Raw genomic sequence first — 16,279 nt, 5'->3', positions numbered from 1 at the left:
AATTGTTTAAGATCTCTTTAGAAAATTCGTACTACTTAATACATTCGTTGACTGTATCCAGGACACAACAAAAAAAGCACACTCAAAGTTTTCTTTTTCTGTGTCGCCGCCGCGGAGGAATTTTTTTTCTCATTTTTCTACTTCTCGGTGCTTGGATGACTCAAAATTAACCCGTTCAATGATGTTTTTTTTTCTTTTCTCCTCCCCTTGAACTACACGCTTTTTCCCGATATGTCTTCTAACACCCACTCTTCACTAACTTTCTTCTCTAGCATGACTTTTCATGCCAGACTGAGCTTAAGGCTTCATCGTTAACAACTGCAGTGTTCAGGTAATTTGGGCAAAAGATTCTTGACTTTGAAAGAGTGGTGGTAAATAAAAATGTCTCCCTGTAAGCTCCAAAACTAGCTTTATACATTTTGTACGCCAAATTAATCAATACTTAGAATGTTTTTTTTCTTGTTGAAGACCCAGACTACATCATTTTGGTACTGTGTGCGAGGAAATAAAAGTGAAGATAGATTATACCAGGTGAGTAAATCCAGGTGGGCTCTTAAATCGGTGTTCATGCATTTTGTTACCTGCAAGTTTCAGGTTGGTCACTAATTTCTCAGGTGCAGATTTGGTTTGGTTTGGCAGGACTGTTTTGGGGAGAGAATCTCATTTAAATTTTAAAGAATTAGTAATAATGTTAGGAATTGTAAGAAGAAGTGATCTCAATCTTTCCCAAAAGAAAAACATAATGTCACTTTTGAGTTTAATGTCTTCATTTTGTTATCATTAGAGTTTAATTAATTCGTCGATTGGCAGAAAATTGATTAGCAACAGTTTTGACAAGTCATTTTTAAGCCAAAATTCCTAAAAATGTGGAAAAATAGCAGTTTTTCCTTTTTAATAAAGTTTTAAATTGAATTTATTTGGGTTTGGGACAAATGAAGATGTCTTATTGCTCCTTTTATAATTATGACAGACATTTTTCACTGTTTTGTTTCTATTTTATAAATCAGACGATTAATCCAGAAACTAATCATCGGATTAATTATGAAAGTAATTCTAAGTTGCAGCTGTAGTTATCACACAGGTTAGGTTTAAAGCTCAGGTTAGTGTCAATAGCCTACGTGATAAGATATTTCTCTTGTTGTTTACTAGAAGAAAAATATGTCACAGTAGATAATCTTGTTTAATTACATCAAGGTTGGCTTCAGTACTGACATCTAAAACACAGGAAAACCCCAACGCTGCCCTTTATTCTGTCACGCACAGACAAACACACTCACACTAGCTTTATAAACTGTTAGTAATCCCAAACTAATTATCCCTTATCAGCCAGAATGATCCAGGTGTAAATTGCTGGCTCATCACAATAACAAGACCACGTCTCATCCCAGTGATTTGTTTGTCTTTACACCCTGTTAGAGAAACACTGCCGAGCCTCCTGCCGCTGCGACCGGCCCTCTGTCCTCTATTCAACCCTGCTGAAAGGCCTGGGACCAGGGGGAGCAAATTGATCTCCTCAGGGGTCTGTACTGACAATGCTTTTGTTGCTGTGGCCAATGTCAAGCTCTAGCTCTCCATGCGTGGTTGGGTGTCAGGTGCTGGCGGGACAACAAACGCTGCTCAGGCATTTGGTCAGATGCTGTTTTTGTTGATAAACCACGTCTTGTGTTTGCTTATTCTTCTTATCTCTCACCAAAACATATAAACTCTGCTTTTTTTATTTTGAAATTTGTTGTCACAAGATTGTTAAATGGCAAATTCAATTCAATTCAGAATTCCTCCTGTCATACACTTTGATGAATCCCGCATTTCACGGTTTAACAGTTGGTCCTGTAAGCCAGTAGTGCTGTGATATAAATCACTTCAGAGGATCAGTTTGTCTGCGGCACTGTTTTCCTAATGATGTCACTCCAGATGTGGGCTTCTATAGTTTGGGAAGGATGGGGTGAGAAAGGGTGTGGATCTGCCTCGTGAGCAGAAAACACTGATTAGTTCCTCCTTGCCATTGCGCTGATGAAAGACCTTCCACCACAGAAGTCTGACATAGATTCGAAGAAGAAAAAATAAAGCATTAGCAAACAAAGTCTCACTGATACTTTAAATCCCTTTGAACCACGTTTCTATTGAATACATCAGCGACTCCAACTTCAAATCTCTTGTTTGAGATGACAAAACCCCCCCCCCAGGTTTATCAGGTTGGTGAAACAAAAGTAGATTAGATAATTACAGTTTTGTTAGTAGTGAGTAAATTCACAAACCACATTAAAAATCCATTTTTATTTGCAGTCAGGACTGTCAGAAACAAATGGAAATCAACGGGTGTGTCACCAGAACTTCAGTTTTAATACCACAAGAGTGTTAGATTTTTGTATTTGTGTTAGTATTTTGTATACCACAGGGTAGTAATAAAACTGGATCAGAGTCATCGGGCCTCTGTCATGTCAGTTAGAGAGCTGCTTTCATCAACGTTGGGGCTCTTCATGCTGATTTGGAGCTCATCAGTCAGGGTGACTCCAGCTGTCAGCCAGTAGATTTATACTGCAGAACATGGTGTTCAGGGGGGCAGATAGAAGAGACTGATTACACTAGACACAGAGAGAGAGAGAGAGAGAGAGAGAGAGAGAGAGAGAGGGGGTATGTGTGTGTGTGCGTGTGTGTGTGTGTAAAAGTACATGTACACTCCCCTTAACCATAAACACGCCATCTTTCCCCCCGACATGATAGCCATGGGAAACCAAATCAGCGCCTGTCATTTAAGAAGAACATCAGCCAGCCTTTACGTTCTAAGATGGCAGGCAGGAGAGTCAGTATGAAGCGTATACATGATGCCTTTCTATAATTAGTAGTGGCAGGGACTGATTTACTTTTCATTACCCTGCTGTGGCAGCTGATTTGCTACCATAAACAGTTGCGCATAACTTAAAGTGGTTCTGGAGGCTTCTGTTAGCTTCAGGGAGACACTTTATTGCACTTTTTTGCTCTAAAACACAAGCAAAAAAAAAACGCTGTTAACTTTTAATGCAGGCAAATGTGCTTCCCTCAGATCAGTTTTAGTTAAGAGAGGGGTCACTGAGATGAGCGTTCATGAACTTCATGAAAGCAGTAGGTGTGAAGTTTTTATGCCCTCTGTGCCCCCACCAAGACTCTTGCACATGTTGTGCCGGAAGCATCATTTATCTAAAGTCATCTTTACTGTGTAAGCAGATCTGGGGGGACAGGAAGCTAAAGGGGGTATATTTAGGGTTGATTATCACCTCCTCTCTCACTGACCTGTTTTGAAAGCGGCCACTAGACAGCTTTACATGTGTGTCTTTCTGTTATAGAGCCGTAGATATGTTAAGAAGAGGTTTAAATAAAATCAAGGGAGCTGGAGTGGACGGTGTTGTTCTGCTCTGTGGCTGTGACCATGATAAGTAAGACGTTAGAGAATATCAGATCAGTCGAGTTACAGATCTCCTTGATAAAAACATCAACAGGGAGAGTTTGGCCACCAGAGCGGGGTCATCAAGATGAGAAGCCACACGGTGTCTAATTTACAGAGAGATGCAGAAGCGATAGAAGGGTTTCCAAGTATTTAATCACAGTAAATCATTTTCCTGTGTGAACTTGAGGTTATATGAGCCAAATGTCAACATTTGGGCAGATAACGCATGCATCACTTTAAGAAAAAAAGCACACAGATCAGCACTAAATCAGTGTTATCATTTACATGGTCAGGTATGGGACCTTCTCCAAAGAAAGTAAACATACCTGTGCAATTTTTTTTTTTTACTGTGATATATAAAGATAAAAGCCATGCAGAGTAGCCATAGATAAAAAGTGTAATTTCATAGTGCAATCATTGCATGTAATAGCTACAAACTGATTTACTGTGACCAAACAGTCCATTAAGCCGAGGTTGTCATCAGAGGCTGTAATTATTTGATAAATTGTCAAGCTGATGAATCACTTTGTGAACCATTACTGAGCCAACAGCGTCATGTTGCCCACAAGACGCAAAACAAGGGAAAAAGCTGTAACGCCATCTCCAGCAGATTTCATTAGAGCTTGATATCCTGTGACTTTGAACATACGGTTACATTAATGTAGCACTCTGCAGGGGTCAAGTTCCTCGGAGAAAGCATGGATTTTATGCGTATGTTCGTGTGAGAAACAGAGATAGTGTGTGTGCGAGTGAACATGTGCGTCATGGCGTTCCACAGTGGTCAAAGGTGGAGAGTCAGCGAGCACGAGTGCCTGATGTGACCAAGCGTGATGTGGGTAGTGGCCTCAGCCAAAGGGGTCCCTGATGAGGAGAAAAGGGGAGCTGGCAGAGAGATGAGGTAACTGGTGATGAAGGAAAGGTGTGAGGAGGAGGAGGAGGAGGAGGAGGGGGAGGAGGGATGTGTGTATGCACTGCTTGAGTATGTGTGTGTGTGTGTGTGTATGAACACATCCTGTAAAGTGACCTATGGCTCTGGCAGGGCCAGGTGGACAGGAATGTGCTGTGTGTGGATGGGATCCTCCCTCGAGCACCCCTGCCTGCCCACCGTCACCCCACACTAGCAGGCTATTTATACTGCACTGTGGGAAAATAACGGCCCCAGCACTGTCATCTGGTTCCTGCCATGTTTATACTCCCCACCCACACACACACACATGCAAAACACCACCATGCTTTTCCAACTCCCTTGGTTACAAACAACTTAAGGACAGCATGTAGCCTAACTGGCATGTTTGCCTCGTTCGCTGGCATTATCACTGCTGACGGTATCCTCCAGTCACCCTACTGTAACACAGGATTCACGTGACTGTTTGGATTTGATGGCTCGATTTGTGCAGAGGAGCAAGTCCCTAAGCTAGAAACACAAGTTAAGAATATACTATGTGATGCCTTTAAGTTCTGCTACCTGAGGTGACTAGTAGGAAACAGATTGATAAGATTTTCCGTACGCAAACATATACATATGCACACATAGCGGGCATGCACTCATGCATGCGGAATTCTCATTTGTGTGAGAAGCGCAAACATTCCTCTGTTCTCTAAAACTGCACCGCTGAGATTAATAAAGCTTCACTGTCTGTTGCAGGAAGCAAATAGAGAGATAAAAAATAAAGGTGTAAATTATAAAACGCATGCCAACATGCAGCAACAGCATGACAGTAAAAAGGGTAAGAGGATCTTAACACTACTCTTGACTCACAAAAATGACTGTTGGAATCACATTTTGAGAATCATAGTGGGGTGAAGTGCAAGATCAGAACAATTACTTTTTTAAATGACTGCAGCGGTGAAAAAACACCTTGGCCTTGACAATTGTGGTTGTTATAAGCTGCCGTAAAGGTGAACGTATATTTATGCAGCGGGGACTGATTTAGATAAAAGGAGGAATAGTAAAAGACCAGAAGTTAACACTGTGACTTCTGCAAATAACTCACTATAACAAATCTACACATTCTGTTGCTGACGATATTTGGATTTGAGAAAGGTCTCGAGGGCAAATTCAGTCCCGTCAATGTCGACCCGAGGTCACCCGAGTCTTTTTCCCATACATTAACACACATACAGGGACACAAATTTAAGCACGGACATATGCACTCAAATGCCAAAGCATAAACACACAAAAATATTGACACATACATTTAGACCCTCTTCCATCATGCCTTGGTCTCTGCCCAAGGGTGCATTAGGTCAAACTAATCTGCCGCAGTCCATAATGTTTACCACACAGACGTAACATATGCTACATTATAGACAGAAATATTAAGATAATAATTACATTCACTTATACTGTTTTCATTTCCTTCAAAAGTTTTCCCTTTAGGTATCTGACATCATCTGGTGATGATTTTGTACAATATCACCACTAGGTTGAACTTTTTTCCGGTAATTGTCATGTTCAATGTGAAGGTTTCTGTGTACACTGAAAGTTGTGTGAGCGTGTAAAGTGAGTGTGCAGGGCATATCTTCCAGGGTTAATTGTATCATAAATTCACAAGCTGCTAAAAGACAGGCATGGCTGGAATTCACACTTCAGCCCTCACTTTCTCACAGGCACAGCTCAGCTTTGTGTGTGTGTGTGCTTGTGTATCAGATATGACACTATTAATAAACCAACAATGTTATCTATTTAAAAGGAATGGAGAGATAAATGAGAATCACTGGGAAGCAACAGAAGAAAATTGAGAGAAATTTATGGTTTCAGTTCTTTAGTGCACGGTACATTATACTGTTATTCTGGGACTAACGATGCACAGTAATGCAGAAAATGCAGAGAGCAGAGGTGTGTTTTGACCAGGTATGCATGACGCATCTCTCGTAGAGTGACAACATTTATGCGTGTGAACATCTCTTCTCACTTTCTCTTACATTTTTCTCTTCCCACTCTGTATCCTGTTGTTGTTTATGTCATCGCTAGTTTGACATACCTAAAGGGCAATTCGAGCACTCAGCGTGAGATATGAGTAAATATGCGGTGCTGGGAAAAAGATCATTTATTACATCGGTTTTATTACAGATGTAAAGCTCTGTTCTTTTTTTCAAACAGACTCTTGCAGAATTATGACGGCAAGGTGTGATGGGTCAGGAGTGGTCTGCGATGAGGTGATAAAGAACACACAGCATGCAGCGCAGGTCGAGGCCTGCGGAACAGCCCTGCTCCGCGCACCACACCGACCCCCCCTGTGAGAAGTTCCCGGTTCCCAGGACCCGGTGTGTACGTTTGGGGGCAATAACTCACCAGGTCCCTTTAACTTCCTCTTTCGGCCTTCTGCGTTTTATGACCCTCTCCTCTGCCATACAGCTGCTGTCTCCGCAGCTTCCCTTTGCTCTGATTGGATCAGACGGGGAGTTTGAGAGAAGAGGATGAACGGGGGGAAGAGACGGGGGGAAGCAGCTGGGATGAGGTGGGAAGCTGGTCTGATATGGGATGGAATTTTTATCAGGGCCTTCACAGAGGACGAGATGGACACAGTATCCGTCATTGTGGTCTGCTTCATACTGCTCCTTTCCACCACACTTTACGTGTACATTGGGAAACTTAGCAGCCTCATAATCAGGCTGAATCGCCAGTTTGTTTTTCCCTTCATTAATTCAGTTTAAATCACTAAAAATCTGGATATGCAAGCAGTGATTCAGATTTCTAGGAAAGCATTTTCATTCTTTTTTCCATTTAACAGTACTGTTCTTACAAATCTGTAATGTTTCTTTTGAACTGCTCAGCAGGGATTTACAGCAACTGTACATTAAAGCATTGATTAAAATATTCTGAGTGTGTTTTTGTTTTCAGTTTTGTCACATCCTGTTAGAGAACAAGGTCTCCAGTAAGTAGATGAAGTTGTGAGAGAGTTTTGCAACGCAGCAGTACAGATCTGTTTCTCTACTGTCTGCCCTCCCATTTAATGAGATCATATCTGTGAAGTTCAGAGGACATAGGGCACATGAGGAGGAATCAATGAATTTGCAACCAAGCACGCTGTCTGCATGTTTGTCTCAAGGAAAGTGAAAAGCTCATGTGATGCCAGAAACATGACTGAAACTGTCTCGCTGGGTCTGAATCTTCATGCTTGGCTGTGTCCCGGTGACTTTGAGACGTATCAGCTGAAGGTGAAGGTCAAGGTTACGTTGTTTTAATGTCCTGTTTCTTTAAGAGACTCAGGAGAAGTTCGAGTGTGGGTGGACAATCTTGTGGTTGTGTCTTTGACAGGAAATGGCAGGAGTGCACGCCGCAGGTTTTGTTCAACAAAGCTGATTAATGTATAGAAAGTAACATTTCTACCCATGTCGGTTTGTGTGTGTGTGTGTGTGTGTGTTTAAATCAGGCTATGTGTGTTTAGTACATGCGCTGTATTCCTGACCCCTGATCACACAAAGTATTTTAATCCAATCAGCTTCGTTTTCACATGACTGTCACACACTCGCTGCTGCTATGGTAACCTGCAGAAGAAGCAGAGAAAGTGCTGGAGTAAGAGAGGGGTACGTTGTCCTCTCTTTAATCACTGTGACATTTACACACACACACATTGATTTTAACTTTACCTATAGGGTTCACTTCCTTATTTTTTTCCCCCAGCAGATTCTGTATTTGTATGACTTCACAAAAATACAAACCCTTGTTTTGCAATGCAGGCCCTTTGATAGACTTACGCATGTGTGACGGAGGAAGAAAAGTCACTGTTATCAAGTTCAGTGGAAAAGACTGAATGCAGACAAGATTGGGAAATCACCAATAATCAGGAGATAAAATTATGATAATACGTAAAAAAAAAATTATGCAACAGGAAATTCAGTGTGTCAGTGTTCAGTTTTTTACTTTTCTGTGTCTGGAAAGTCAAGTTTTAAGAAATTACTGAATTTTTCAACTGTCACCAGAGTTTTATATTTTTACAGTACATTTTTATTGGTCAGCTTGTCCCAGAAAGCTGAAATGTATTTTAAAAGGATTACAAGTAGTTTAATCTTTAAATAAAACAATAAATTATACCCAAAAGTACTGTAGTATAAATGTTGATTGTAGACTGTAGAATTCTGCAGGACTGAAAATAACAGTTCTGTTGCATACTGACGAAAAACAGATGGTGACGCACTTGTAAGATGTGATTAAAGATAATTTTGTCTAGCTGATGTTGTTGCTGCAGCACAGTGTCACACACACAACAGCTAACAAGTAGACAAAAACACAAAGACGAGTGGTAATCAACAACAGTTAATAAAAGGAAAATTTGCAGTAAAAAAAAATTTAGCATTTTTCAGATTATCAAAGCTGTTTTTAGTGGAACAAGATTACAAAGAAAGATAACAACTGTGACCAAACTCACAAATAACAGCTTCCCTTGAGAGGTGAGAAGGTTAGCCTGTGCCCTGTGGTTTGTTTTTGGCACGCTACCCTCTGCTGCTTCTCATTTTTTCTCTGACATTTCCTGTTCTACCTCAAGTTGAAGATTCAAGCTGCGTCTTTAGTCAGCTCACAAAGCCAGTTGTTGCATTTACTGCTAATGCGCTTTGAAAACCTGCATCTTCAGCAGTCTGTATTTTTATTCTTTCTCTTGCCCCGGAAGCTGAGGCCTATATTTTTCCCCATCTTTTAAAACTAACCTATGATTTGGAGCTCAGCTAACAGGAGGCCCCTGTCAGCAGTAGAAGTTGCAACTCAGGGAGATTTCTGAACCTCAGTTTCCAACTGTGTCAGCGCAACGGTAGGCAAAGCACTCTACCTGCTGGATAAGAGCGGTATCACCAGAATGTGTTTTCAGTGGCAAACACCATGATGTAGCGTTTGAGTGAAGCGTATTCAGAAAAGCATTGAGATTTTGGAAATCAGCATAAGTGGCCTCAACAGTCTGCTAGTATTCATTACTAATTTCCGCTGAAACCCTTTGTAGGTCTGGAAGAAATAACTTTATCAGTATAAGACAATGATGTGTTAATTGGGAGTGCCCTCTGAGTCACTTAGTTTCCTACTCAGAATTTGAGAGTGACTTAAGTGTTTTTTTAATTGATGTTTTCCCCCCACATTAAATATATAGAGCTCTTTTTTTCCCCAAGACGTGTTTTGCATGCTGTATATTACTCAGATGATAACAGGAAAAAACATTTCAAAGGTTAAATCTCATTTGATTCAATTCACAGATTAATTGCTGTGTTGAAATGGCAAATTAGTGTCTTATAGAAGCCCACTCCGACAGAGTATTGAAATTAAGTCACTGAAGTATTATTCTGCAAACAGCATATGACTTAACCAACAATGAGAATGTGACCCAAACTTTAAAAAGCATGCACGATTTGCATTCCCAGTTGAAGAGTGCCTGATAATCATCAGTTAAACTCAACGTCCTCTGACAGAAAGGAAACATGCTTTGTGCAAACGATTTTATTCATAGATAGCAGACAGAACAGAAAGAGAGAAGGTGTCCGTTTCCAACTGTGAGCAGACGGCAGCTGCCCAACACCTGTGACTCTCCTTCTCAGCCTGAAATCGACTTTTAAATTGAGTCTACATTTGTGTAAACTTCATACAAAATAAAAAGGACCCAAGCAGACATCAAATCTTTTTTTTTTTTGTTTGTCTTTATGCCTGTCAACAGAAAAGTGCGGGTCCACACAGTCACGGTGCAAGAGAGCATAAAGGGAGCGTGGGCACACTCTGTTGAGGTCAGGTTAGTCAGGGTCACTGACGTCCTATTGTGGCTAAAGGAATCTGCCAAATCAGACACAGATGAAATAGCATTTGAAAGGCTTCCATACAATATCTTTAAAAAAAAACAAAAAAAGTCTACTTAAATTACTTATGTTGTTGCTGAGGATATTCAACTGGTTAAGGTAGTAGTACATATCTATCCAGGCTCATGAAGCCATCACTACTGTGATTATAATGTTAATGGAAGCCAATACCCATATGATGTGCTCAAATTAAATGTGTGATAAATTAAATGTCTTTTTTTTCTATTTTTGCTCTTTTCTGTATCATTAGACAGTATACAAGTTTAAATCAAGCAGTCATGTTATAGTACAGTACAGGTTTGGAAACACAAAACAGGAAATTGATTCTTCTCGTCATTTTTCATCCACACTTGCACACAAATGACCTTCTCACACACGCACACGCACGCACGCATGCACGCACACACACACACGCAGGCACACACACACACACACACACACACACACACACACACACACACACTTCCTCTTCCTAACTCCAGGGCAACTACTAGCGCACTACTGTGTAATTGCTAATAATGAAGCTGTGTATTATGACATCATTTATATTCAGATCACACAACAACATGGGCGGTGGTATGTCTGTAAAGTCTTATTAAGGTCAGGGATCCTGTTTTTAGCATCTGCACACTCGGTGCAGCTCGTTTTCCACTTTAATACCTCCTTCCTGTTCTTTTCTTTCCCTTCTCAGAGCCACCAGAAGCGCACGTAGACAATGAGCATGATGAAAAAGACACCACCGGCTGCCAGCTTGGCATAGGTGGAACGGGTATTCAGATACTTGGCATCGCTCCTGTACTTCTTTGACAGGCTGGACAAGTTGCTGGCCTTGGAGTCGAGCGCTGCAGGGAGGAGAAACCGGAGGAAAGGGAACGGGAGTTCAAAACAAAACAGGAAAAGAGGAGAGAGAGACACACATATAGACACATAATTAAAACTGGATCACACTGTAAAATTTTTCCTGTACTTTTAGCAGTCAGTGTAGAAAGGCGTATTGCACCATTTGGACCTCAAGAGACCTCTACAGGCCTGAGACTTACCAGAGAGAGCCTCTCCTCTCTGCAGCACCTCTTCTATGTTAGCCACCATGATCCTCTGTACATCCTGGAGCTCTGTGTTGATGCTGCCCAGATTCCTCCTCGCTCGGCTGTCAATGTATGATTTCTTGGTTTTTTGGATGTAGGTGTCTAGTCAGAGAGAGAGAGACGAATAGTAAAAGCAGTTACAGAAAATCTGTGGAGTCTTTTCTCTAAATATTTCACTGGCAGAGTGGTTGAGTGAAGATGACATTTGGCCCAGACTGTTGTGTCTGCACTTTAGACAACATCCCTTCCCTGATGGTTTTAATAACTGACGTGATAGTCGAAGGGTGATGACCTATTGAATGTGCCGCAGCCCTGTTCGTTTTCGCAAGAAGTTCAGTATTGCAAGTTCTGGGATTCATTTTTTCCCCTTCAAGCAACAACAAATGTGAACTGCTTGACACAAAGTCACATAAATTATTGGAGAAAGTGATAGATTGCTTATTTACATACTGCATTAAGCATAATGCAAAAAAGCAAGCTACTAGCTATCCTCATGAAAATGGACACACCTACTGCAGAGACAACTTTCGCCCACACCCTCTTTAATTGCATAGTTTTTTTCTTACCAAATTCGATGAAGGAGTAAGGCCGGGATACTGTGGGGACCTTCTTTCCGTGCTGCTCATGAAACTCTGCTTGCAGGTCTTCTAGGTAAGCAAAGGCCAGCTTCTTAGGGAAGCTGGCTTCACACAGCACAAGGTAGCAGACTCCTTTCTCTATAACATAGCTGCAAAGAAAAGTTTATAGGTAGAGGGCAAGTGAGTTTATTTTAATGACTGCATAAATACATCAAAACTGTCCAGAAACCATTACTGAAGTAACCTAATTGAGACAGATGGTGAGTTAGAATATTAATGTTCTTTGCGTAACGCTTCATACTCACTGAAATGCCATGGACCCCGCCTCTAAAGTGCAGCGCGTGGGACTCTGGTCATTGAGTTTCCTGAAGAGCTGCTTAGCTTGACTCTGATACTGCTGCAGGTCACGACCCAACTAAACAGACAGCAGACCAGCACTGGTTACCAAACCATGCAGCCATATCTCACACAGGCAATAAGTGTTGTATCAGGGCAAGAAATTGGTTTTTGTTTGCATTGTTGTCTCACATTACGTATAAACTTCACAGGCAACTTTCAGTTAACCAACAGAAGAGATAAAAACAACTAAATTTAAGTGTGGTGACCTGCTTTGGTGCGAGACAGTAATAGAAACCACCTACAATCCGCATTTCACACTGTGTGACTTAGTGTTCATTTCTTGCCCTGTAAAGTGTGCTGAAAATAAATGCTTGGCATAAAAGACTACAGACAGACTCAGCAGTGTGATGCTACATCTGAGACTGGAGGAAATGTTAGTCGTGATAGCGAACGCTTTTCTTTTTTTTTTAACCATCACAAATTCATTATGGTCAGCATTTGGCTGCCGAATGGTGTTTATTTCTTGACTGTAATGATTTAGAAATGGCCGAATCTTTTAAAACTACCACTGTAGCATCACAGACACACATACGATGTTGAAGCACAGAGCAGAGACACAACAAACCTTTTCACTTCCCTTTTTGAAAGCAAACACAAGAGAGTGAGGAAAAAACTGTTAGACTCCTGTTAAGTCATGCTCAAACAAAAATACAACAGCTCATCATGTCACAGTGCCATCCATCTGTTTGAACATTTTTCACAAGCTGATTAGTGACCGCTCCTTAAATCGTGGGTAAGAAGCTGACTGTGGAGCCATGATATTGTAGGTGTGGTGGTTTATATTTAAACCGCTAACAGAAATGTGACAATACTTAATTAGGGTGCAAAAACTATGTGGCTTACAGTCAACATATTATTTGGTATCTTCTCCCATGTGGATTTTCTTTAGACCTTTAAAAACCATGATAAATATATGATAAAAAGCATCTTTACTTAAATAAAAATGAGATTCTGGACTTTTGCGGCCAATAGAAATATAGATTATGTTGCATTTATTAGACAGCTGACAGATGTATGATCCACATGTCTTTAACTGGAACTGAATCAGGGATGCTGCAGTTTTCTGTATGCACCTTAAAGGATTCCCCGATATTTGAGAATTAAAATAAATCCATTTACAAAATATCAGATGATGTATATTTTTAAAACATAAAGAAACATTTTGTTTAAATAGGGAACCTTTGCAAGATATGAGCTGGACATTTAACAGTTGAAAAATTAACTTGTAAGCGCTCTCTGGTGGACAAACTATATACTGCAGACACATCTTCTCAATTAGCTCAAACATATGTTTGGCATTTATGTGCTGACATTTCTAATTTCTTGTCAGGCAACATGTATGCTAACAGTCCTTAAAACCCATTGATACAGATCAGCCTCTCATCTGTACACGCTCTACTGAAGGAAATGTTACAAACTACTACCTTTAATCAGCCGTTTACAATTCATTTAAGCACAACCCATTAATTATGCATGTTTAGTCAATTTATTACAAATCATATAGTATTTTGCACCCTATGCTGTAGTGATACAGGTTTTGAAATGTAATCTTCCTACCTTAGAGCCACCCATTGGTTTCCATTCATTCCCATTAGCTATGACAGTCATATTGTATAGTGTTGAAATCTGCTTGAGTTATGTAATGCATCATGGTGGAGATAAAGTCTGCTGTCATTCAGGTCAAAGTTGTGTTATTATTGTGAGGTGCGGTCTTTTCAAATGGCTCCACACTTTAACTGCATCACCGTGTAACAATAATATTAATCTGTAAAAATTAAATTATTCAGACTTAATGTTCACTGTGATGGATCAAGCTGGAGCTAAAACTAGAAACACTGGTGTGGATGGTTCTCTGGAATTAATCAAACCAAATAAAGAGCATATGTGCTTTAGGAATGCAGGTTTACCGGGTTATTGAAGGCCTAAGGTGGACTGTGTTTAGCTTAATGACAGGTTGGAGCAGAACAGTTTATCAAAATGAACTGATGAAATTGTTCAATGCTCAGATGATTCAAAACATTTGATCAGGGCGGTTGAAACACGATGAACCTGTTCATTAAGTTCCCAGGAATGAGGCAGTTGCTTTAGGTAAATAAAACGCTGACTCAGGCCTACTACAGGTACAGGGCACTTCCAGGTCCTGTACTATCAGCAGGTCAGAGGCTCCACGTAATACTCATGCAATAATCAGTATACTCTGTGTGTGTGTGTGTGTGTGTGTGTGTCCTCCACATCTGGCTGGAGGAAACCATCCTGAGAGTTTGGGAGTCACCGCTGCTCATCTATTTAACGTGTCACGACAGTATTTGAGTAGTTCGGAAGCATTTACTGAGCTGTGAGAAAGCAAACAGACAGCTTGCGGCCAGAGAGGCATAAAAAAAGGCTGAATTTGTAACCTGCTCGTCCTCCTGCATCGACGCGGCCAGCGGCAGTCCGTCCGCCAGCCGAGCGATCATCGTCAGCAGCACCATGTCCGCGCTGTTCCGCTCTCACCTCTGCACCACTAAGAGTAACCCTGCTGCTAACTGGTACCAGTGTTTGAGAGGCTGTAAACTGACAACACCACAGGACTGACGGGGCTGACGCGCTGAGCTGGCCGGAAACGTTACAGCTTTGTGTGTTACAGCGTAATCCTTCCGTCCGCTCGTCACGCGGAACCAAGAGGACACAAATAAAGATTCACTTTAAGAAAAAAAAAAAATCTGTTGCTACTACTGTATTACTATGTGAAATTAAATTATCATCTGTAATGTATATATGTATTAATTGTTTAAAATGATTTTAAATGTATTAATTAATTAATCAAGTAAATTAAATTGGGATAATTTTGCGAAAAAAGCTTATTTACTTGCCTTTTCCTGAGGTTTCAATCGCATCCACTGAGGAAAACCATGAGATGAAGTTGAAAGCTCCGGAAAAAGCTAATGGCCTTAAACTAAGATTATTATTATTTTTTGCCTATAATTAGGATAGGATAATTGAATTGATATAAACAATAATTGACATTAATTGTATATTTCCGAGTTGTCTTTTCAATACAAATGTGATAAACTGTTTTAATTAAAATAATAACATAACTGACCCTGAAGGCAGTCAGTCTACGTAATTCTGCCATGTCCACAAACATTGATGCTTTTTTTTTTCTTGCGAATACACAGACTAATTTTTTCCAGGACGTTCCGCTTGATTTGAGTCATTACATGAGTCACGTTTTATTTTTTTTGTTTATTGCACAGTGTGTTATTGTTCTTGCCCCACCAATCCTTACTGGGGTTTTACCGGAAAGCAGCCAAAGATCATCATGAGTCAGTTAATCCGGTAAATGTAGGTGTAAATAGTAGGCAACAGGGGGCAGTATTGTTCACTTTGAGGGAAATCCACCGTGAAACAAGAAGAAAGTGACCTCTCCTCTCTTTATGGCATGAAACTAATGTGTCCCTGCAGTAATTTGAGCTAATTCCTATTCAATTGATTTTATTAAAAAAACATTAAATCAACTGTAAATAGAAAGTGCTTGATGGTGTTACAGAATTACCTGCATCACAAATGTGTAATATTACAGACAAAAGCAGCACTTTTTCATCTTGAGAAAACAAAGGTCAATTTAAGGGCATTTCTCAGGATTCAACATGTAGTTTTATCATAATACACTGATAATACTACATTTTAGAACTACAAGTTATGAAAAACAGACCAAGCAAGCAGTGCCACACAATGTTCATGAGATGTGGAGTTATTGTCTGGCAACTCTTCTCACATGCTTGTACACAAACATCTTAATACTAATATACAAGCAGTCTGCACTCATTAACAAGCTGTAAGACAGCATCAACTAGAGGCTGATATTCTGTAACCATAGTGAGAATCTCCTCCTCCTCCTCCAGAGTGAGAGATGCAGGGATGAAGCAGTTCGCTGGTCCTTTCACAACCTCTCAGTCTTGTGACTTGTGATAACAGAGTGAGTCAGGTGGCGCATCCACAGGGAGTCAGTGTCACAGGCTGTGGCCCTGACGTGACAGACC

The 16,279-nt window shown here is 40.5% G+C and overlaps 1 protein-coding gene and 1 long non-coding RNA gene across 6 annotated transcripts; one reads left to right on the top strand and one right to left on the bottom strand.

The window, feature by feature from the left end:
* The first annotated feature begins 33 nt into the window (after positions 1-33).
* Positions 34-7,241, top strand: LOC137187933 (uncharacterized). 5 transcript variants are annotated; one of them, XR_010929295.1, is made up of 4 exons: positions 34-331; positions 469-531; positions 1,417-1,519; positions 6,525-7,241. It is a non-coding gene; the product is annotated as an uncharacterized lncRNA (long non-coding RNA). The 5 variants fall into 5 exon arrangements; XR_010929293.1 differs by having other exon boundaries at positions 1,417-1,628; XR_010929291.1 differs by having other exon boundaries at positions 1,417-4,319.
* A 2,589-nt stretch (positions 7,242-9,830) lies between these two features.
* On the bottom strand, positions 9,831-14,888 carry sec22bb (SEC22 homolog B, vesicle trafficking protein b). Its single transcript, XM_067597223.1, has 5 exons — positions 14,654-14,888; positions 12,164-12,273; positions 11,847-12,007; positions 11,236-11,382; positions 9,831-11,037 (listed from the first exon to the last, which is right to left on the bottom strand). The coding sequence occupies exons 1-5, from the start codon at positions 14,726-14,728 to the stop codon at positions 10,883-10,885; spliced, it is 648 nt and encodes a 215-aa protein (XP_067453324.1). The 5' UTR covers positions 14,729-14,888; the 3' UTR covers positions 9,831-10,882.
* Positions 14,889-16,279: the final 1,391 nt, after the last annotated feature.

Source organism: Thunnus thynnus, chromosome 8 (assembly GCF_963924715.1).
Source record: "Thunnus thynnus chromosome 8, fThuThy2.1, whole genome shotgun sequence".
Lineage (NCBI taxonomy): Eukaryota > Metazoa > Chordata > Actinopteri > Scombriformes > Scombridae > Thunnus > Thunnus thynnus.
This window is presented reverse-complemented; position numbering and strand designations above follow the sequence as displayed.

Bases quoted from the DNA above. Each gene is read 5' to 3' on its own strand.
- sec22bb (XM_067597223.1), bottom strand. From the start codon at position 14,728: ATGGTGCTGCTGACGATGATCGCTCGGCTGGCGGACGGACTGCCGCTG. The intron at 12,008-12,163 runs GTGAGTATGAAG...TTTTCTTTGCAG, and splicing joins GCGGGGTCCATGGCATTTCA to CTATGTTATAGAGAAAGGAG. The intron at 11,383-11,846 runs GTAAGAAAAAAA...CTCTCTGACTAG, and splicing joins TTACTCCTTCATCGAATTTG to ACACCTACATCCAAAAAACC.